The sequence below is a fragment of the Anabrus simplex genome, chromosome 4, assembly GCF_040414725.1.
Source record: "Anabrus simplex isolate iqAnaSimp1 chromosome 4, ASM4041472v1, whole genome shotgun sequence".
NCBI lineage: Eukaryota > Metazoa > Arthropoda > Insecta > Orthoptera > Tettigoniidae > Anabrus > Anabrus simplex.
The window spans coordinates 205225373-205248273 of record NC_090268.1 but is presented as its reverse complement, the minus strand read 5'-3'; the positions used below and the strand labels follow the sequence as shown (position 1 = coordinate 205248273).

The following is a 22901-nucleotide window of genomic DNA, read 5'->3' as shown; positions in this document are numbered from 1 at the left end:
GAGGGGATTTTTCCTTCTGTTGAACCCCCAGTGACGAAAGTCACGCGCTGCCACTGCTCTACATTTCCCTTTCCTACCTTTTCCCTTCCTCCTACTTCCACACATCTCAGCAACAGTTCCCTGTCCCTCATCTTCCCTCTGTTATTCTACCTGGAGTGACTCGTACCGATTTCGCACAGGCACCTGTCCTGAATATAGCCCTTAGCCTGCAATCTCCTTCCCCTTAGAACATTAGACCACCTGTCTTCTACAACTCCCCCCTTTCCTTCCCCTTCCTCTTGTACACCTACTGTAACCTGTACATTGTTTGAGGGAGTCCTATCTTCCTTCCTGTCTTCTGTGAGAATCCTAATTATCTCCCTCAAACTCCTCCCTCATACCCCTCAATGCCTCGCCGCACCCACAGTTCGTACACTCGCGCTCCTTAGCCATTCTTTACGGGGGCTGGGGGGGAACTTATTTGCAAAAAATAAATGAACGGAGGGATATACTGTCTGGGATAGTACTCAAAGATCACACTACAATAAGGTAATTAATATAAGACTACACTACAATACTACTTAGTCGTACTCTATTTTTTATCCTACAACCCCTAACAGGATAAAAACTGCTGTTAATTACTGAATATCAAAAGTAATACACAAGAACTATACAATTTCAAACTGCAATTAAGCCTATCCTAATTACAACAACAGAATTTTAGTAAGAGTTTTTACGGATACCTCTACTACACCAGTACTACACGAATATTTTACAATAATAAAATAAGCACACTAAATTCTAATAGGATATTACTCGTCCACTACTGTGCAGTTCACTAGAGTAATTTTTTAAACTACTTTCAGACATATCCTAATTACGATACCGGTACCTTATGTCACTACTAAGCACAAACAGAAATGAAATTTGGAAGAACTACTGTACTCAAAGATTACCAACAAATCTAAATGCTTAGACAAATTATTATTAATACTACGCTCTAATAGATACACACGTAAGATAACACACAAATATAGCAGGCAAGATACGGCACTATCTAAATGTACTGTATCTATACTACAATGCATCTACACTACAATTTTCAGCTGAAGTGTGGTTATATGAACTTTTACCGCTGGTGGATTAGTATTATTTTCCCTATTACGCGGGACGGAGAATAAAAGTTTCCTTAAATGCTGAGAATAAGAGGTTGTCTGCTATAATTTCTGTCAGAACCACGGCGGGGGTTTGAAGTGCAATATTATTGGGATATAGGAATTTGATTATTAACTTTTACTTGATGAATAAACGAAGGTGGAAAGTACAAAATATGCAGGGAACTAAGACTACAAATTATCGGAATAATGAATCAGCTGACTTTGTATTTATTTACACTACTATCATGTGCATGTAGCAACAATCGTCAACAATCCAAAAAACTGTTGAGTACCGTAATTATCCAGTGAAATTACCGTGAATTCTCTTTAACTTCTCTTTAAATCAATGCTTACAGGCTTATCGTGTTATTTAATGTAATAAATTATTACCTTCGTGATAGTTTGAATGGATATATGTACGAAATATCGGAAAAGTAGTGGCGGAAATTACGAGTTACAACTCCTTATGATAATCTGCCTTTGTAAGTATAATACCAATGAACCTACAGATATTTAAAAATATTTTTTTTTAAGTTAATATTATTACCTAAAGTATTTCCTAAATATAAATTTGAAACAAAGTACACCTAGCTAGCCTATTTAACCTAGAAAACGTAATCTCACTTACAGACCATTTTAAGTTTATTTCAACCTGGCTGCATAACACGTCTATTAAGGGAGGGCATCGGCATGACTACAAGTTTTAGTGCCATCTCATTTTATTCATAATACCACTCCATTTGAAGTTTACAAGAAAGCATTGAAACACCAAGGACACTGTGACCTCACATCACAACAAGACGCTGTGCTCAACATTTTAATTCAAAGAGAAGTTATCATATTGTGTTTTATTGTACATGACAAGATGGAATTTATTTCCATGTCTTCATCCTTCATTCTTTTTATATGTTACATTGTAATGGTCATAGTTTTAGATTTCTTAATGCCCCCTCCCCCCTCTTTTATTAGGTCTTATTGTATACTGGAATTTTAATTCAAGTAGCTGAAGAATAGAATGTATATATATTCTTGAAACATGTACTAGACGTAATGTTGAGGTGAAAGGTAAATAAAAATCAATATATAGTATTGACTAGGCAGATCATTTACCTACATATTTGTTGCTATTTTTAAGTTGTATTTTTTGAAAACGTTGGTTATGGGATATATAGGCGTATAATTGAAAGTAAATAATACGTAATCTTTCTTGGATTTTTCTGTTTTTGTTAATTTTGATTTGGGTTGAAATTTTATTTTACGAATAATTTTGTTAATCATTTTTTTCTTATACCCATTGTGTTTGGCTATTGCATGAATTAGTTGTAATTCTTTATTTAATTCTTCTGTTGTTAACGGTATGCTAAATGCTCTATGTATCATATTATAGTACACTGCTCTTTTGTGTATATTGGGATGAGTAGAATCCATTTTGATTGTATTAGAGGTGTATGTGGGTTTTCTATATATTCTGTAAGATAGGTGACTTTCATGTCTGGTTATGGATATGTCTACATAGTTTAGGGTACAGTTGTTTTCTATTTCTTTACTGAATTTTATGTGTGAGTCTACTGTATTCAATTGGTTCAGTATGTTGGTTCCACTGGTAAATCTATTATCAATGATAACAAAAATGTCATCAACAAATTGGCACCAGAAAAATATGTTACCTATTTTACTGATTGACTGATGCTCCAAATGATCTATGTAGATTTCGGCTAGTATGTCTGAGGCAGGAGATCCCATTGGTAGGCCTTGCTGTTGATAAATAGTATCGTGGAACTTAAAATAGTTGTTACTGATGGCAAATTCCAGTAGTTTTATAAACTCTTCTATTTCTAAAGTTCTTAGATTACTGTAGTTTTTTTAAATTGGACTCAATTCTTTTTATGGTTTTCTGTGTAGTATGTTGAATGATGCAAGGATATGGTATTGTTCAATCTTTAGTTCACCGGGCGAGTTGGCCGTGCGTGTAGAGGCGCGCGGCTGTGAGCTTGCATCCGGGAGATAGTAGGTTCGAATCCCACTATCGGCAGCCCTGAAGATGGTTTTCCGTGGTTTCCCATTTTCACACCAGGCAGATGCTGGGGCTGTACCTTAATTAAGGCCACGGCCGCTTCCTTCCAACTCCTAGGCCTTTCCTATCCCATCGTCGCCATAAGACCTATCTGTGTCGGTGCGACGTAAAGCCCGTAGCAAAAAAAAAAAATCTTTAGTTCTTTTGTAATATTGCAAAAAATCTATTGAATTCCATACTGTTTTTCTGGCTAAGAATACATTGTGTTTTTTAAGGAATTTCTGAATAAATTGTGAAAGTTTATAGGTCGGGCTTGATCTGTAGTTTATGATGGGTCTCATTGGTATGTGTTCTTTATGTAATTTGGGGTAAGCTTTGGCGCTTGGTAATTGTGGGTTCATTACGATTAGTTTTGTGGATTCTTCTTCCATTAAAAGAAAATGTGTATTGTTTAGTAATGCTCTGAAATTTCTTTGTATATTAGTGGTGGATCTTTGCGTTTGTTATGAAAGGTACTATCTTGAAAACATACTTTAGTTTTTGTTATATATTCATCCTTGTCGATGATAATAGTAGTTTTACCTTTGTCGGCTTTGGTTATGAGTAGGTTGTTCTGTTTAATCTTGTCCTTGAGTTTTTTTATATGTGAACTGTTGATAGTGTTTTCATTATGACTACTGTCGTGAATTCTATTAATATATTGTGGAAGTCTTTTTTGATTTTGTATCTGGCTTCATCGCGTAAATTGATGGGATTTTTTGTATAGCATTTTCGGTTTTCGTGATGATAGTTATAATGTTCTGGAAAGTTGATGTATTTCCCCAATTCTGTTTGGGTCCCTTGTTCAATATGACAGTTTCCGTTTCATTGAATTCCGTTTCTGTTAGATTTTTTATAGGTGGGTGGAATCTGTGTTCATTAACGCCGTTAATCACCTTCGGGATCTTGGTTTGCGGTTTTGGTTTAAGTGGTTGTTTGAGTGTTTCTAGTTTCCTACTCAGTGTGTTTTGTTTAAGAATCGCTAAGTTTTCTAATTTTTCTTTGGATATCTGTTGGAAGTAGTCCCGGCAGCTGTGTGATAGCTCATGGGTTGCTTTTAGGTGTGCTTGGTATAATTCAGTATTAAGATGTTGTTTTTTACGGTATAAGAATTTAATTTCTTCTTTTAGCCCAATCTTTTTTTTTTTTTTGTGTGTATTGCATGTTTGGGTAGTATTTCTGTGTTTGTTATTGTACTTCCTGAGAAATTTAGGTGTTAAATCGTTAATTAGACATTCCTTCAGAAAGGCAATGCTCTTAACTGCATTCATTAATTTGGTCTTCAAGTTTTGGTATCTATAAGCGCTCCGTTTTGCCTGGTTGGCTACGGTATCGTAATTTATGAGCTTCATATCCGTATTGATGATTCACACAAATGCAAAGAGGAGAAGAAAACCACCTAATCAATACTTGTTTATTATTGTTATTAAGACTACAGGACCGGTTTCAACCCTAGCGGGTCATCCTCAGCTGGACATACATATACATATAACACATTGTGCAATTGCAAACATTACCATATCTAAAAAGAAATATCATGTGACGGTAACATGTCAATAATTAACAAGTATTGATTAGGTGGAATTCTTCTCCTCTTTACATTTGTGTGAATCCTCATTACGGATATGAAGCTCATAAATTACGAATGTGGTACTGCTTCAGCAGGTATTTGAAAACTGGCAAACAGTGACAGAAAGTGAGCCGCTCAAAAACCAAACATCTTCACTGCACTTTCATCTCGTGCCCTTAACGCCACATATTTTGCTTGACTCCAAACCACTCCCGAAATGCAAGTTTTAAATACTTTGGCTCTGTGGTGGAAAAAAGGGGGTGGATGTGATGAGGATGTAAATCACAGGATCAGTGTAGGCCGGCTGAAGTGGAAACAAATTTTGCCTGTGTTCTGCAATAAGAGGATGACAATGAACTGATATGCTTCAAACTGCTGGATTTTCTATGAACACCACAAAGCATTGTTGATATGCCATGGAGATGTCGGCAAGAGTTTTAAGAAGGACCCCATCCAAAATTAGCATATCACAATAACGTTGCACATGAAGAAGACAGCTGTGAGCGGGTGACATGGTTCAAGGTGAACAAACGGGACGAAAGCTATGTAGCTAACAGAGTTCTTGACGTTCAGCTACCTCAGGTACGAAGGAAGGGAAGGCCTAAGAACATACGTGCCGAACAGATGAGGCGACAACTTCACAGCAAAAATAACGCTGAAACACAAGCAGCTGCCAACAACAGAGTGGAATTGTGTTCCACTAACCCTGGAGAATCTGCAGCAGCAGCTCCACAACCAGGATGTCAACAATGAAGACACATTGAGAACAAGGCGAGGAAGATGATTCACAAAAACAATACAAAAAAATTACCAATAGGGTAGAATTATTGTGTAAATTAAGGACGGCAGCAATTGAAGTAAATCATATTAGAAAATAAAGAACAAAAATAAAAAACAGTTTGTACTAAAAACTGAAATCAAAATATGGAACTGATTTTTCTGGACAGCTGAATATTAAAATGCATTTATCTCAAAAACAAGACTTTGCACTTACGGGTTTTAGCATTGGTTCAACATTACTTATCTTCTAATTCATCTAGGTTTCCACATGATTATGAAATCTAAGAAAACTGAAACTGGGAAGACCAGGCGAGTTGGCTGTGTGGTTAGAGGCGCGCGGCTGTGAGCTTGCATCCGGGAGACAGTGGGTTCGAATCCCACTGTCGGCAGCCCTGAAGATGTTTTTCCGTGGTTTCCCATTTTCACACCAGGCAAATGCTGGGGCTGTACCTTAATTAAGGCCACGGCCACTTCCTTCCAACTCCTAGGGCTTTTCCTATCCCATCGTCGCCGTAAGATCTATCTGTGTCGGTGCGACGTAAAGCCACTAGGAAAAAAAAAAAACTGGGAAGTGTGCATACAAGCGTGCATGTGCTGCTATATATATATATATTTACTATTGGCTTTACGTCACACGGACACAGATAGGTCTTATGGCGACGATGGGACAGGAAAGGGCTAGGACTGGGAAGGAAGCGGCCGTGGCCTTAATAAAGGTACAGCCCCAGCATTTGCTTGGTGTGAAAATGGGAAACCACGGAAAACCATCTTCAGGGCTGCCGACAGTGGGGTTCGAACCTATTATCTCCTGAATACTGGCCGCACTTAAGCGACTACAGCTATCGAGCTCGGTGCGTGCATGTGCTGATGAAAGTAAATGTAACATCAACTGTGAGTTTTGCTGTAAATCAAAGTACATTTTGCATGGTAAATAAAAAGATAGTTTGCCACAATATACCTGTAGTGTGTATAAAAAACTTGCAAAAAAGGTCAAACAGGCATCTGGCTCTTTGCCTGAATGGTCAGTGTAGTGACCTTTGGTTTAGAGGGCTCCGGGTTTGATCACCAGACGGGCCGGAGATTTTAGCCATGTCTGGTTAATTCAAGGTTATAAACTTCATTATTGGTTCCGTATTTGTATATGTCTGGTTAATTCCTCTAGCTCAGGGACCGGGCATTTGTGCTGTTCTTAATTAGGTCTTTCCCCTGCTATTGGTATAACACTGCACTAACACATCATCTTAATGCATATCTTCGTTAGCAAACATCATATTACCAACCAGCACAGAAGCAACAGCAAACACGTCCCTCCAGATATAGTCTGTGTCAGAAAGGCATCCACTCTTTAAATGAGGATTAATCTACGTACAGTGTTGACCCCAAGTAAAGAAAGAGTGAAAAGGGCACTAGATTTTAATTGAACATTCCATACTTTCAATTTTATATACTCACCTAGGCAATACATCCGTAGCAGAGCTGTGTACCATTATTTATTCAACATACCCTTTTACAGAACAAGAAAAGGATGCTTACCAAGTAACTGGGATAAAAATATTGGAGGCTCTGATGGAAGTAGTAAATGATGGTATTTCATGCAACACTTCTGTTGCAATACACATTAAATGAAAAGAGAAGAACTGTAACACTCAATATCTTTTTAATTAATGTAGCAGTATCACAATGACGAGATATTCATTTAGCTGTGAATACAGTGTGCATTTTTAAAACATATCTTGAGTAGATCAAAAAATAACAATGCCCTATCATTTACTCTGTAGACAGCAGCAGCTCTTCTTGACTTTCACCACTTGCTCAGGAAACTGTCATCAAGCGCCTGACAAACTTGCAACTGAAGATTCATGCTGTAAAAGATGGAAAGGTCATTAAAAAGAGCCCAGACAAAATGGCACCGACAGCTGAAAGTAGTATAGAATTTACTCCAGTAGAATTACCAAAGTACAGTTATTAAAACAAGTAAGGAAGCAAGCTCCCTCTTAGCTTTGCATTGGAATCTAACCATACGAACCTGTCACTTCATTTCAAAAAACCCACATGAATAAACAGATTTAAACAATGGCACAGTGGGCTGAATGTACAATGTGATTGATAGAAATAACAACACAAATTATTAATGTAGCAAGACTTAAATTGATTTAAGATGTTGAGGAACAATTGAACGAGTGGCTGAAGTCTGACGCTTGTAAACCAGGCTTCCAATACCTGACTGATGCTAAAATTGTGACTGCTGCTATGCAGGAGAACAAGGAAGAGGACAATGAATGAGAAAGTGTGGATAAAAGCAGTAACTGTCGGCCAAAGTACTGCTTTGCGATATGCTGATATTCTTCTAGATTATAGAAGTCAGAGGGATATCAGTAAATTACATTACATTGATGGAAGAAAAATTCATAGTGCTGTGCAAAACAGTGTCAACTCCTCTCAGAAGCAGACCAATATCATGGACTGTAGGAGCTGGATAAAGGGAAAGAATGATGATTTTAAGAAATAAGTACAGTACGTTAATGTCATGCAACCTACCAACAAAATCTGCTGTATTTTCTGTTTGAAAATCTATCAGAATAAGTCTGCTATAGCGAGTACGGCATATAACTACAACTCCGTTATAACGACAGTTTTTGTCTGTCCCTTCAAAATAATCATGCGCGATTTTTTCCGTTACCAATATTTATGAGCCCCTGTGATTCTGTTGCATGTGATCGATCATCTTTGGTACCATTTCCACGCTATGTCCACCAGCAAGCTCTCTCCTCGACATTTGAAGGTGATGTCAGAGTCGATTAGTAATACCCGTCGACTGCTGTTATATAAAGAAGGTTTGAAATGAAAAATGTTTTTGTAATAAATGCATAAATAACGTGTCTGATAGCAGCTGCTGTGTTAAAAATAAAGGCTGAAGAAACTATCGCTTAATTTTAATGCTCACCGGGCGAGTTGGCCATGCGGTTAGTGGCGCGCAGCTGTGAGCTCGCATCCGGGAGATAGTGGGTTCAAACCCCACTGTCGGCAGCCCTGAGGATGGTTTTCTGTGTTTCCCATTTTCACACCAGGAAAATGCTGGGGCTGTACCTTAATTAAGGCCATGGCCGCTTCCTTCCCATTCCTAGGCCTTTCCTGTCCCATCGTCGCCATAAGACCTATCTGTGTCGGTGCGATGTAAAGCAAAAAAAAAAATGCTTAATACTGCAATTAAGTAAGAATGGGATACACCTCAAGATATGGCACATTGCATCATTGATTTCAGAATTTAGTTTATATACTTGTGTCTGGTTAAATTACGAAAGGCTATTATGTAAATTTAGAGCGAGAAGGCTAAAAGTCCTCTACTGGCACTTGAAGTAGGTTTTCACCATACACATATTACGGTTAAGTTAAGTGAATAAGAAAACTGAAAGGTTTGCCACAAAATAAGATCGATCGTCTCCGGTACAGTATAGTTTCCTCGCTATATGCACATGCGAACTCTCTCGTCGACATTCAAAGGTGATGGAGTCGATTACTATACCCTATCTCAATTTACCTGGGAGATAAGAATAACAAGTCCGACCCTGTGTGTGTTGCCGTACCAGTTGCACAGAAACATAAGTCAAGATGCTGCGAGATCGATAACTAGTTCAAATAATCTGTAACTAACATGTTATAAGAAGAATACAACATTTATACTGTACCGGGCGGTACACCTCCACGCCGCTTATTTAAACTTTGCGCCAGTTGAAACTCCCCTACTGGAAGAAGTCTGAACTTTGTCCTATGTGTTCATTTTCAAGTTACCCTGAAGATGCCACTACTTGGAAATTTTGAAGTTTCTGAACTGTGTTGTTTTCGATGTATTTTTGTTTTGCTTGTAGTAAGAAGTGTGAACATTCTCTTCTAGAGGACACTACTGAAGAACTACAACGGTGCACCCTAGTGCGAAGTGAAAGAACTGTTTTTTTTGAGAAAATTTAATTTCAAAAGTTTGTTCTTTGCTAAATTTCTTTCAGTCATTGTTTAAGTTGGCAATATTAACCCTTTCTTTCCCCTTGTTTTGATTTTAGCCAATCCCGAATTTCTCGAATTAATTTTCCACCAATAATATGTTTCTTCTTCGTATTGTGTAGGGGGTTTCTTGGTGAACCAATAAAATCCTTGTGGGAGGGTGTTCTCATTCCAGAAACGCCTCGAACTTTCCGCGAGAGTATATAAACTGCTGATTTTCGGGTCTCAGTGCCACTTCAGTACCATCTTTCAGTGTGTAAAGTACATAGCAGGGGGCGGAAAGCGCCTCTTTCTTCGCGGAGCAGTTCAACACCAAGGTAATGGCCTTTTAATAACTTCTTTTCTTGCTAGCTCAGCAGTTTAACTCTCGGGGCGGGTCCGAAGCGTTTCTACCATGTAACTTTCCCTAAAATGTAAAGACTCTTAGCCTCTATTCTCTTTCAAAACTACATATTGGGATAGAGAGTGCTTAACCCTCTCGATCTCCCACTCATATTGCATTGAGGTGAACTTATTTTCACAACCGTTTCTTCCCTTCTAGTGTAACGTAAATTGTTTCCTTCTAAAAGTCACCTCTTTAGTATGGGATTAGCCCTTGCATTAACGGCCTAGTGCCAAGTAGGTTTTAAACAAATGTATTAGGAGTGCAGATCGCCTCCTCTCAATTGTTATTTTAGAGGTCAGGTAATTAACCTTTTTTCTCACTTAATAGACCTCAGTAGGTTGGGTATGTTACCCCTGTGTATATGTCCTTAGAGGACAACTTCAAGGTGGAGTTTGGTGTGGCCTTTGATAGGCTTAAAATTGAGAGCGAGTGGCTCTTTTTCGAAAATTGAGTGTTGTATGCCTCGAGGAGGCTTTACTGTGTAATTTGGAGCAAGTGCTCCTGGGCTTGATTGGGGTCTTCTGCCCCTTTGTTTGAATTCTGTATATCGTATAGTTGGGCTAATTGCTCAGAATTGTGTGTCTGGCTCTCGGAGCCCAAATCCTGTAATTGTACATTCTCGATTAGTGGTTTTGCTACTCTGTACCTGCCATTATTGTTATTTCTTGTTTTTTGCTAAGAAAATATAACCTTGATAAATTTTAAATTCACTTTAATTTCGTAGCCTGAGACCTGTTCACCCCCCGCACCTTCTTTTACCTCTAACTACCACGGAAAACTCCGTAACATATACTATCACCAGAATGAATCAAGATGATATTCAATACAATTCTGAAGGTTAATATACACACCAACATCACCTGTGGAAGAAAGATAGGCTACTCAACCCCCTCCATATCATCGTCGTCATCATTGTCGGATCAATATATGAAAAATGTTTCCACCTAATCAATGCCTTTCTTTTATTTAGCCTTTGGCTACTTATAAAAACATTAATTATATCAGGACATGTTTCGATTGCTTTGAATCATCATCAGCTGCTTACATAAAAGCTTAGATAAAAACAGCATACAACAATCACATAGTTGACATTAAAAAACTGGTGTTAGTAAGGGATGTGTGGGTTGGAGGGGGGGGGGGGGGTAGTGTGCGGAGGGGGGCGGTTGTAACTAGGACGTTAAACTTAAAATAAATACTAAAAATGCTATTTATGGACTAGAATGTCTTTGGTTTCATTTTAAGTCCCAAAGGCTAAATAAAATCACTTGTTGTTTAAAAAACTAAAAGATTTTTATTGTTATGATCCTGAAGAAAAGTTTTTTGCTAAAGTCTGTTTCTTCTTTACTTGACTTCTTGTTTCTTCTGTGTCACTTTTGTACTGTACTATGAAGCGTGATTCTCTTGCTTATCCGTTTTCTAAGTGGAAAGGGTGTGTCCGCTGTTGGTTGAATTAAACAATTTTTGTATTCATAAACTCGTCAAGTCGGATAGCTTGCTGTACGATCTGTAACCGACAGAAAGAAATATCTATTAGTTAAAATCGCCTCGGGATGTGTTCCCTAAGGAAACTGTTTAGAATAATGGAAATTAATTGAGAAATTTTGAACTCACCCCTGTCCAATTTACATCCTTTACTTCCCGTGATTACGGCTGTGGGTCTGATTCTGCTGTCCTCAACCTTGTGTAGTAGCGGTGTGATGAGGTCTGTATGCTAGCTTGATTTGGAGGGGGGAGGAGAAGCGAGGACGTGTCGTCATTTGTTTCACGCGAAGAGGCGACTTCTCTCTGTGACGTAGCAGCCTCGTGATTGCTTGTTACAATTGCTAGCCGTATTTGATTCCTACCTAATAATTCCATGGATCTAAATATATGTTCGTATAAGGGATTTCTTTGTTCGTTCATTTCATTTAAGTTCTTGCCCTTATTAATTAACTTATCCAGAAAAATGTGAATATTTTCTAAACTATTCATCAGTCTTCCTTTATTTAGTCTACTAATGATTACAAGGTCTTGTTTAATATCTGTAAATTTATGACCCATCTCTTTCGTATGTACTCCCATTGCGGTAAATCTTCTACGTTTTCCGCATTGATGTGTTCTTGATACCTTATTGCAAAGTTCCATCCAGATTGCCTGACATATGTGGCCTTGCACTGGTTGCATATCAACTTATAAATTCCTGAATCCTGGAAACATTCTTCTTTGTTCTTATTAACCATGTTATGGTTGAAAAACCTGTGCCTAGTGTTATTGTTTGTTGAAAACGCTACCTTGATGTCGTATTTCTTAAATAAAGTAGTAATTACGTAAATGTTAGGATTGTTGTAGGTGAACCTCACATTTTTTTTTTTTGTTTCCTCTGACTGTTTTATTAAATTTGTTTGTTGTTTACATTTACGTTTAGTAATTAACCTGTTAATAGTTTTAAGACTACAACCATTAATGAAGGCCTGTTGTTGGATGAAAGCAAATTCTTTATTCCTCTCTTTGTTGGTTAACGAGGCCGCTACGTCACAGACAGAAGCCACCTCCTAGCGTGAAACAACAAATGACGACACGTCCTCGCTTCTCCTCCCCCCTCCAAATCAAGCTAGCATACAGACCTCATCACACCGCTACTACACAAGGTCGAGGGCAGCAGAATCAGACCCACAGCCGTAATTACGGGAAGTAAGGAAGTAAATTGACAGGGGTAAGTTCAAAATTTCTCAATTAATTTCCATTATTCTAAACAGTTTCCTTAGGCAACACATCCCCAGGCGATTTTAACTAAGAGACGCAGATTTCTTTCTGTCGGTTACAGATCATACAAGCTATCCGACTTGACGAGTTTATGAATACAAAAATTGTTTAATTCAACCAACAGCGGACACACCCTTTCCACTTAGAAAACGGATAAGCAAGAGAATCACGCTTCATAGTACAGTACAAAAGTGACACGAAAGAAACAAGAAGTCAAGTAAAGAAGAAACAGACTTTAGCAAAAAACTTTCTTCAGGATCATAACACTAAAAATCTTTTAGTTTTTTAAACAACAAGTGATTTTATTAAGCCTTCGGGACTTAAAATGAAACCAAAGACGTTCTAGTCTGTAGATAGTATTTTAAATTCATTTTAAGTTTAATGTCCTAGTAACAACCGCCCCCCTCTGCACACTACCTCCCCCCCTCCCACTCCAACCCATACGTCCCTTACTAACATCAGTTTTTTAATGTCAACTATGTGATTGTTGTACGCTGTTTTTATCTAAACTTTTATGTAAGCAGCTGACGATGATTGCAAAGTGATCGAAACATGTCCTGATATAATTAATGTTCCACAAAATCTTTCTCGTTGCTGATATGTGTAATTATCAGGTGTATCCCCAAAGGATTCTTTAAGGCACTTTATAATCCCTTCAAAAGTCCGGCTCAATGGCTAAATGGTTAGCCCGGCAGGGTCGGGAAACATTTTTCATATATTGATTAGATTACATTATCGATACGGCAATAAAGTGGATAGTTTGTAATCACTGTCGGAGTCGTTCACATTTATCACTATCCATTCAACAGCATCATCTAGTAACTGGTCTATATCCCACATTCGTTTTTCTTCCGTCTCGATGATGTGTTTATATAAGAGGAGTTAATTCCTATCATATAAGTTATACATCAACACGGAAATGAAAATCATAACTTATGATCGATGATGTGTTTTACACACATTTCCCAACGCTGAGGGGTCACTAGTCCAATCCCTTCCAGCAGCAGTTTTCTTACTTCTGCAAGGGTGAAAGTCTTGTTGTTTTGAGCCACACGGCCCTTAACTTGACTCCACACACTTTCAATTGGATTTAAAGAACGATGGTACAGAGGAAACCTTAAAATTTGGCTTCCTGACTGCAATGCAATATCATCTACTCGATATGTGCCACAAGAGTCCTTAATATGCCGTGGGATGGCATTAAGAAATTCCAACTTGACACTGATCAGTTCATAAGGGATTTCTTTCCCGTCCAGAAACTTAATTATATCTGATTTTCTCCACAATTAATTGGGCAGTTTCTTTATTCTAACCGAATGGTAAGATGCATTGTCAGTAACAATTACCACATTGGCTTTAAGACGAGTAAGAACATTCACAAACCATTCTTCAAATTCAAAACCAGTAACCCTCCTTCCACAAAATCTTTCTCGTTGCTGATATGTGTAATTATCAGGTGTATCCCCAAAGGATTCTTTAAGGCGCTTTATAATCCCTTCAAAAGTCCGGCTCAATGGCTAAATGGTTAGCCCGGCAGGGTCGGGAATTTTAACCATCATTGGTTAATTTCACTGGCACGGGGGCTGGGTGTATGTGTCGTATTCATCACCATTTCATCCTCATCATGACACACAGGTCGCCTACGGGTGTCAAATCAAAAGACCTGCATCTGGCGAGCCGAACATGTCGTCGGACACTCCTGGCACTAAAAGCCATACGCCATTTCATTTCCATTTCATTTCATCCCTTCAAAAATGCACCCTTACTGGACTTGATAGTGTTATCACTCCATACTTTCACACAGGTATGTTCTGAATTTACCCACGTCTCATCCAAGTAATAAATTAGTCTTCCCTCCTCCCGAAAGTTTCTTATCTGATGCAAATAACGTCTTCACTACAAAACTATTTCCTCCCTTTCAATAAGCAGTTGTTGGCGACTACGCAACATAAACTTGAAATTTAAATTAATTAACGAAAACAAAGACAAGGTTTCATCACTGTTCACAGACTCGAAGATCTTGTCAATTGTTGGTATTTTACTTCTAAAGAAAAACTCTTCAACTTTTCACCGAACTGAGTCCTTAGTGAAACAATCGTACTTGTCGACTAACTTTGTTTTATTCCGACTTTTTTTCTGGTGAAACAACTGTTCCTCGAGTTTTAAGTGCCTTTCTAGCATAATAAATACTAGTCGCAGAAATGCCATTAGTAGTGGCTACTAACCTCATCACATTTTGAAGAGTACTATCAGGATTTGCATCACTAAATTTCTTAAAAACATTGAGAACACACTGTTTTTCTCCACTCTGCAATGCTTTCTCTTCTTATACTTTATGTGAGAAGGGTCGGGCTCATCCATCTTCACTCAACACGGAACTTTAACAAGGGGACTGCGCGTGCGAACGATGGTGGAGAGCTGCGCTGCTTCAGTACACCATGAGTGAGCAGAAGGTGCACATGTCTGTTGTGCAATACATCATTAACAAATTTCTCGCAAAAAAAAGAAGGTACCAAACCTTCTGAAATTCTGAGACGGCTCCGTGCACAGTTTGGGGAAGAAACACTTCTGCATACTCGAGTGTATGAGTGGCTAAACAATTTGTGACAGGAAGAGAAGTTTTGTAAAATAAACTTCATGAAAGGAGACCGCAGACAAGCATCACTGCAGACAACATTGCTGCCATTGCTGCCATTCGTGACATTGTTGATGAAGATTGGCGAATAAAAATTTTGCAAATTGTTTTATCCGTAGGAATAAAGTGACTGAAGTGTTCAAACCATCATACGAGATGAACTCCATTTCAGAAAATTGTCTGTCAGGTGGGTTCCTCGTCTCCTCAATCAGGAACAAAAAACTTTACGCCAGGAAGTTTGTCAGAGATTCCCGCGTCGCTACAAGGAGGAAGGAGGGGATTTCTTGCGTCGTATTGTGACTTGTGATGAAACTTTGGTGCATCATTACACCCCAGAGTCAAAGCAAGCAAGCATGGAGTGGCGACGAAGAGACGAAGCATGTCCAGTCAAGGCCAAAACACGCCCGTCTGCTGGAAAGATGATTGCAATAGTTTTCTGGGACTCCGCGGACATTTTGCAGGTGAATTTTCTTCTCAAACAAAGGACTATTAATGCAGCCTATTACTGTCACATTTTCAACGAAGCAAAAGCTGCATATCGTAACAAGCGACACCGGCAACCGATCCGGAACGTCATTCTCCTCCATGACAATGCAACGCTGCATACTGCCGTTTTAACGTGGCAAAAACTGGAGGAAATTCACAGGACACCTCTGGAACGCCCTCCGTATAGTCCAGATTTATCGCCCTGTGACTACCATTTGTCTGGACCACTCAAACAGGACCTAGGAGGACAGCGGTTCAATTACGATGCAAGTTTAGAAGAGTCTGTGCGCAACTGGCTATGCACGTGTTTCTCTTCTTTCTAACAGGACGGCATCAAAAACTTACCAATCCAATGGAGGAAATGTGTATCGAAGGCAGGACACCATGTAGAAAAGTGAGAAGTAATGTCAATATGTGTATTTTTTTGGTTGATGAAATAAATTTTAAAAAATAATCCCCGTTTATATTTGATCCGCCCTTGTAGTAGCACGAAAGAAACTCGTAATGATATGCAAAGTCCCTAGCATGCCAGTAACACCTGGAACACAGCAGAAAGCACATGGGTTGTATATTAGCTAAATGAGCAGCTAATGAATACTGTGATGGCTGTTACGCTGTCGACACCGCCCCTCACAAAAGGCACTTTAATGCATGAGTGTCAATTATAAATTGAAATTAAACAGCTTTTCAAAGGTGAAGATGAACGGATTTAGATGACCTACATAACTTTTACGTGGAAATAACATTACTTAACACATGTAAGGTATTTTTATAACCTTACCGAAAAATAGTCAGTTCCACATTTACCACATGTTTTTGGCATTTGCTTTATCTCCCAGATCATTTGAGTTAGGGTGTAATATCTGTCACTGTGTGAGTTGGTCGTGCGGTTAGGGGGGCGCAACTGTGAGCTTGCACCCGGGAGATAGTGGGTTCAAATCTCCACTGTCAGCAGCCCTGAAGATGGTTTTCCGTGGTTTCCTGTTTTCAGGCCAGGCGAATGCTGGGGCTGTACCTTAATTAAGGCCACGACCACTTCCTTCCCACTCTCAGGCCTTTCCTATTCCATTGTCGCCATAAGACCTATCTGTATAGGTGCAACGTAAAAGAAAAAAAAAGTAGTACCTGTCGACTGCTGTTCTATAAAGCAAAATCAAAATGAAACAGGAGAACATGTTTTCGTAATGAATGTGTAAATAACTTGGTCGATAGCAGGTGTTCAATCGTTAGAAATAAAGGTTGAAGTAAACGATCACATAATTTTAATACTGAAATTAAATAAGAATGTGATACACTTCAAGATATGGCAGAGCGCATCACTGATTTCCGAGGTTCGATTATATTTTCTCGTATCTGGTTAAATTTCGGTAAGGCTATTCCCATATAAATTTATAGCGAGAAGATTATCACTTTTCTACTGGCGTTTGAAATATGTTATCATGCATACATTATGGTTAAGTTCAATCAATCAATCAATCAATCAATCAATCAATCAATCAATCAATCAATCAATCAATCAATCAATCCTGATCTGCATTTAGGGCAGTCGCCCAGGTGGCAGATTCCCTATCTGTTGCTTTCCTAGCCTTTAATAAAAAAAACTGACACGTTTGCCACAAAATGTAATCAAGCATCTTCGGTATGTTTTCTCACCATGTGCACTTGCGAGCTCACTCATCGATATTTGAAGGTGATGTCAGAGTCCATTAGTAATACCCATCTACTGCTGTTCTCTAAAGAAAATTGGAAATGAAAGAGGATAACAGGTTTCCGTAATAAATGTGTAAATAATGCGGCCGATAGCAATTGTTAACTAAATTGTTAAATAAAGGCTGAAGTAAATTATTAATTTTAATGTTATATACTGAAATTAAATAAGGATGTGATACACCTCAAGATATGGAAAGAGTACATCACTGATTTCAGAGGATAGTTTATATTTTCTCGCGTCTAGTTAAATTTCGGAAAGGCTATTCTCATGTAAATTTATAGTGAGGATATTATCATTATTCTACATGTGCTTGAAATATGTTTCCATTATACATATACTGTCAGGTTAGTCGACGCCATTTGAAGAAAATGTCAACGTTTGCCACAGAAGCCTCTGGAGTGATACTATAATTTCTTCAGAATTAAATTAAACATACAATTTCACGTAGTATCAGATTTCAAAAAATAAGAAACAAGTAAGCCGTAGTATGGATACCATCCAAGAAAACGTGAGTTTTGAACAAACTGTTTGCTGTTTCATACATATTATAATGTGTATGGGTTTTCCTCAACTTTTACGAAAAATTGGCTATAACGAACCTCTACTGTACATTCTTTATATGTAATTTACTACCTACAGACTTCAAAGTCATAAAATAGAGTATTCCAGATTATTCATTTATTTCTGTTAATTTCTGTTTATTTCTGGGCTTCGTTGAACAGAGTGTGGACCGGTCTTGAAAGATGCAACTTCTGGCACCACAATGGGGAAAAATTTCCAGCCTTCATTGCGAATGCAGTGACGTGGCTCAGACAGTCCACCATGTTGTAATGATGTGCCCACTTCGAAGCCTCCAGGGAGGATACTACGAACTTCATGTGGCAAGTGAAGAGGCAGTGAATTGGCTAAATTCTCTGAACATTAAATTTTAAGTTTTATTACCATCCACTGATCCTTTGTCCGATTGTTGTTCTATCTACTTTAAGTGTATATAGTTTTAAGTGTATATTATATCATATATACAGTATACATACATATAGTTTCTCTGTTCCCTCTATATGCCATACAAAATTTTAAAAAAAATGGTTTATTTCAATTATCCATCCATGTTCTCCTTTCCATTACTCCAGATAATAGAGAGCTTACTGCCTAGAAGAATGATATGAGTAAAGACCTGGGTTCACAGAGAAGGCTTCTAGCAAATGCAACCAAACCTTGAAGTTGTGAGATGGACAGCGGAGAATGGTAAGGGACTACTGCACGTACCTAGGTACTTATATAAGGAAAGATCTTCATTGTAGCACTCACATTAGAGAGTGTAGGTAAATACAGGTTACGGATCTCTTCATATGATTATGAGGGTATTTAAGGGTAGTGTTTTAGTAAGGAGGTAAAGCAGATGGCATTGAAGTCTCTGGTAAGACCTGAATCAGAGTATGGCTCCAGGGTATGAGACCCTCACCAGGATTACTTGATTCGAGAACTGGAAGAAATCAGCATGATTTAATCTGGGTGATTTCCAAAAAAAAAGAGTAGTGTTACAAAAATGTTACAAATTTTGGACGGGAAGACCTGGAAATAAAGAAATGAACTGCTCAACTAAGTGGGATGTTTTGACTTGTCAATGGAAAAATAGTGTTGAATAACATTTGCACACAAATAAGCTTCAGCAGAGTTTTGAAAATTGAGGCAATCTCATAATATGAAGATAAAGTTGGAATTCAAAAGGACAAATTCGGTCAAATATTCATTTATATGAAAAGGAAATGGGGATTGGAATAATTTAGCAAAGGAGATGATTGATAAATTTTCACTTCCTCGAAAGCACATATGAAAAGACTAAATCTGATACAGGAACTGCAACCTGGACGAAAGCCCTAATTGCAGCTCAGTGGTGACTGATTGTGGTCATAACCATGGGAGCTGTATGTGGACTGCAAATTATAGGAACATGATTTTGCATTTCAAAAATGCCATTTGGTTTTGGTTGGGTTTTGAACCACAGCTGAGTCAGTGAGAATCCAGAGAGATGCCTACTGTCTCTCTCACTTTTCACTGGTTCTGCTTCTCTTCAACTGATATTCTGACTTTTCATGGGGCTGAAACTCCCCTTTTTTTCAGTGGATATCTCAAGGAGCTGATTTTGCCACAAAAATAGCATTATCACCATAGCAAGAACACTTTTTGAAGTATTCATGTCAATTTTGTATTAAAATGAAATTATTTTTTTAAATCCGTATTTATAGGGATGTGGTGACCCTATCACTCAGTAGGCAACCACTGCAGTCAGCCACACAAGTATTAGGGGTAAACCATAGATCTAGCTGACATGAGAAAATGACTGTCAGGTACTGGCCATCTAGTGCAAAACCAAACACTTGCGCAAAGATCCACGATAGGTCCAGCAAGCCAGTGGTTAGCATCTTTTAATGCTTTCGAACGTAGAAAGAGCCTCGGATTGAAGTTATTGCCTAATGTGACACAGTCTTTGAGCAGATCTATCAGGTATGACGGCCAACATCGTTCCAATGAGACAGATTTGCAAGAAGAGAAAAGTATGAATTGGGACCATGAATATATTGACCCTAACTGGTAAGACCGAGGAACTCACAAATATGATGCAAAGGAGAAACATATCTATATTGGGTCTGAGCGAAACGAAATAAAGACAGGTAGCAAGGTTCTCAGAGGTGGCTACAAATTATACTGGACTAGAAAAGGGGGCCAAAAATTGTCTGGGATTTTTACTGACAAAAGATATGGATGCTGTGTTAGAAGTTTCCTAAAAGAATGACAGGGTCATAAAATTATCTATACGATTAGAATCAACAAATTACGTTATTGTGCAAGTGTACGCCCCACAGACTGGATGCAGTACTGATGATAAAAAACAATTTCTTGAATACTTAGATGATGTAATTGATGAAGAAAATGTTATTATTTAAGTCCTAAATGCACAAGTTAGAGCAAACAGACAAGGCTGTGAGAATATCACTGGTCCACATGGGTTTGGAAACAGAAATTCAGAAGGTGAACAACTGATTGATCTTTGTAGAAGAAATGGCATGATCATCAAGAACACCTTCTTCAAAAAATGGGAGAGCCACAAAATAACACGGTATAGCTGGGATAGCAAACATTAATCTCTGATCGACTATGTCATCAAAAACAAAGGTGGGGGAAATGGTTAAATGATGTCAAGGTCATTCCCAGCGAAAGTATGGACAGCAACCATAGATTGCTGATAATGGACTTAGACCATATGACAAATGAAATTCAGAAGAAAAAGAAATAAAAATTAAAGACATGGCAATTAGTTCCCGGAAGAATATCAGAATAGAATACAAGAAAACCTACCACAGGGAGAAAAGCAATTGGGAGTGGATGAGTTAAGTACAAATATGTTGCGAGCAGCAGGAACTCCAGCAGTCCAGTGGTTATATAGACTCCTTAACACAGTATGGGAGGAAAACACTATCCCAGAAGACTGGAAGAAGGGTATAATCATACCTCGTTTCAAGAAGGGGAGTAGACGGAAATATATCAACTACCGTGGATTTACTCTGCTCTCTCAGGGTCTAAAACTTCTGGAAAAAATCATACAGAGTAGATTAAGAGAAATTTTAGAACCTTTATTGTATGAGGAACAATATGGTTTTAGGCCTGGAAGAACAACTACAGACCTTATATTTGCTGTCAGGATGTTAATGGAAAAGCACTGGAAAAAAGGGAAACCTCTTTTTCTACTATTCCTAGACATCGAAAAGGCTTAATATAGCTTACCAAGGGAGCATATCTGGAAATGCCTAAAAGACTGGGAGTTCATGACAGTCGTATTGCAAAAGTGAAGATGCTGTATGATAATACCAGAAGTTGTGTGCAAGTGGGTTGCGGGCTATGAAAAAGTTAAAGATGAGACACATGAAATTCTAGGTGTAAGGCTCATTTCTAAAGATAATAGGCAACTTGATATATTTGGAGTGTACAGATCGGGAAAGGGTAGCGCTGACGCAGATTCGTAATTATTTGAAAGGATAGTCAGCTATGTGGGAAACGACATGGAAAGAAATGTGATTGTAGCGGGAGATCTGAATTTGCCAGATGTCAATTGGGAAGGAAATGTGAACGACAGGAAGCATGACCAACAAATGGCAAATAAGTTAATATGGGAAGGACAGCTGATTCAGAAAGTGATGGAACCAACCAGAGGGAAAAATATCCTGGATGTCGTGCTGATAAAACCAGATGAGCTCTATAGGGAAACTGAAGTAATAGATGGTATTAGTGATCATGAAGCTGTTTTTGTGGTAGTTAAAAATAAATGTGATAGAAAGGAAGGTCTTAAAAGTAGGACTATTAGGCAGTACCATATGGCTGATAAAGCAGGCATGAGGCAGTTTCTAAAAAGTAACTATGATCGCTGGAAAACGGTAAATAAAAATGTAAACAGACTCTGGGATGGGTTTAAAGAAATTGTTCAGGAATGCGAAAACAGGTTTGTACCTTTAAGGGTGGTAAGGAATGGTAAAGACCCACCTTATTATAATAGAGAAATAAAGAGACTAAGAAGGAGGTGCAGACTGGAAAGAAATAGAGTTAGAAATGGCTGTGGAAGTAAGGAGAAACTGAAGGAACTTACTAGAAAATTGAATCTAGCAAAGAGGGCAGCTAAGGATAACATGATGGCAAGCATAATTGGCAGTCATACAAATTTTAGTGAAAAATGGAAGGGTATGTATAGGTATTTTAAGGCAGAAACAGGTTCCAAGAAGGACATTCCAGGAATAATTAATGAACAAGGGGAGTGTGTATGTGAGGATCTTCAAAAGGCACAAGTATTCAGTCAGCGGTATGTAAAGATTATTGGTTACAAGGATAATGTCCAGATAGAGGAGGAGACTAAGGCCAAAGAAGTAATAAAATTTACATATGATAACAATGACATTAACAACAAGATACAAAAGTTAAAAACTAGAAAAGCAGCTGGAATTGATCAGATTTCTGGGGATATACTAAACACAATGGGTTGGGATATAGTACCATATCTGAAGTACTTATTTGATTATTGTTTGGTCGGAGGAGCTATACCAGATGAATGGAGAGTTGCTATAGTAGCCCCTGTGTATAAAGGAAAGGGTGATAGACATAAGGCTGAAAATTACAGGCCAGTAAGTTTGATGTGCATTGTATGTAAGCTTTGGGAAGGCATTTTTTCTGATTATATTAGACATGTTTGCGAAATAAATAACTGGTTCGATAGAAGGCAGTTCGGTTTTAGGAAAGGTTATTCCACTGAAGCTCAACTTGTAGGATTCCAGCAAGATATAGCATATATCTGTATCGCGATTGACCTGTCTAAAGCATTTGATAGGGTGGATCATGGGAGACTACTGGCAAAAATGAGTGC

The 22901-nt window shown here is 38.2% G+C and overlaps 1 protein-coding gene across 1 annotated transcript in view; it reads right to left on the bottom strand.

Annotated features, from left to right (window-relative positions):
• Positions 1 to 7177: 7177 nt before the first annotated feature.
• Positions 7178 to 22901, bottom strand: part of LOC136872570 (uncharacterized protein C05D11.1) — a 318276-nt gene continuing 302552 nt past the window's right edge. Inside the window, exon 18 of the mRNA XM_067146371.2 lies at positions 7178 to 7401. Within this exon, the coding sequence (XP_067002472.2) occupies positions 7341 to 7401 (61 nt within the window). The 3' untranslated portion in view covers positions 7178 to 7340. The remainder of the gene's footprint in view (positions 7402 to 22901) is intronic.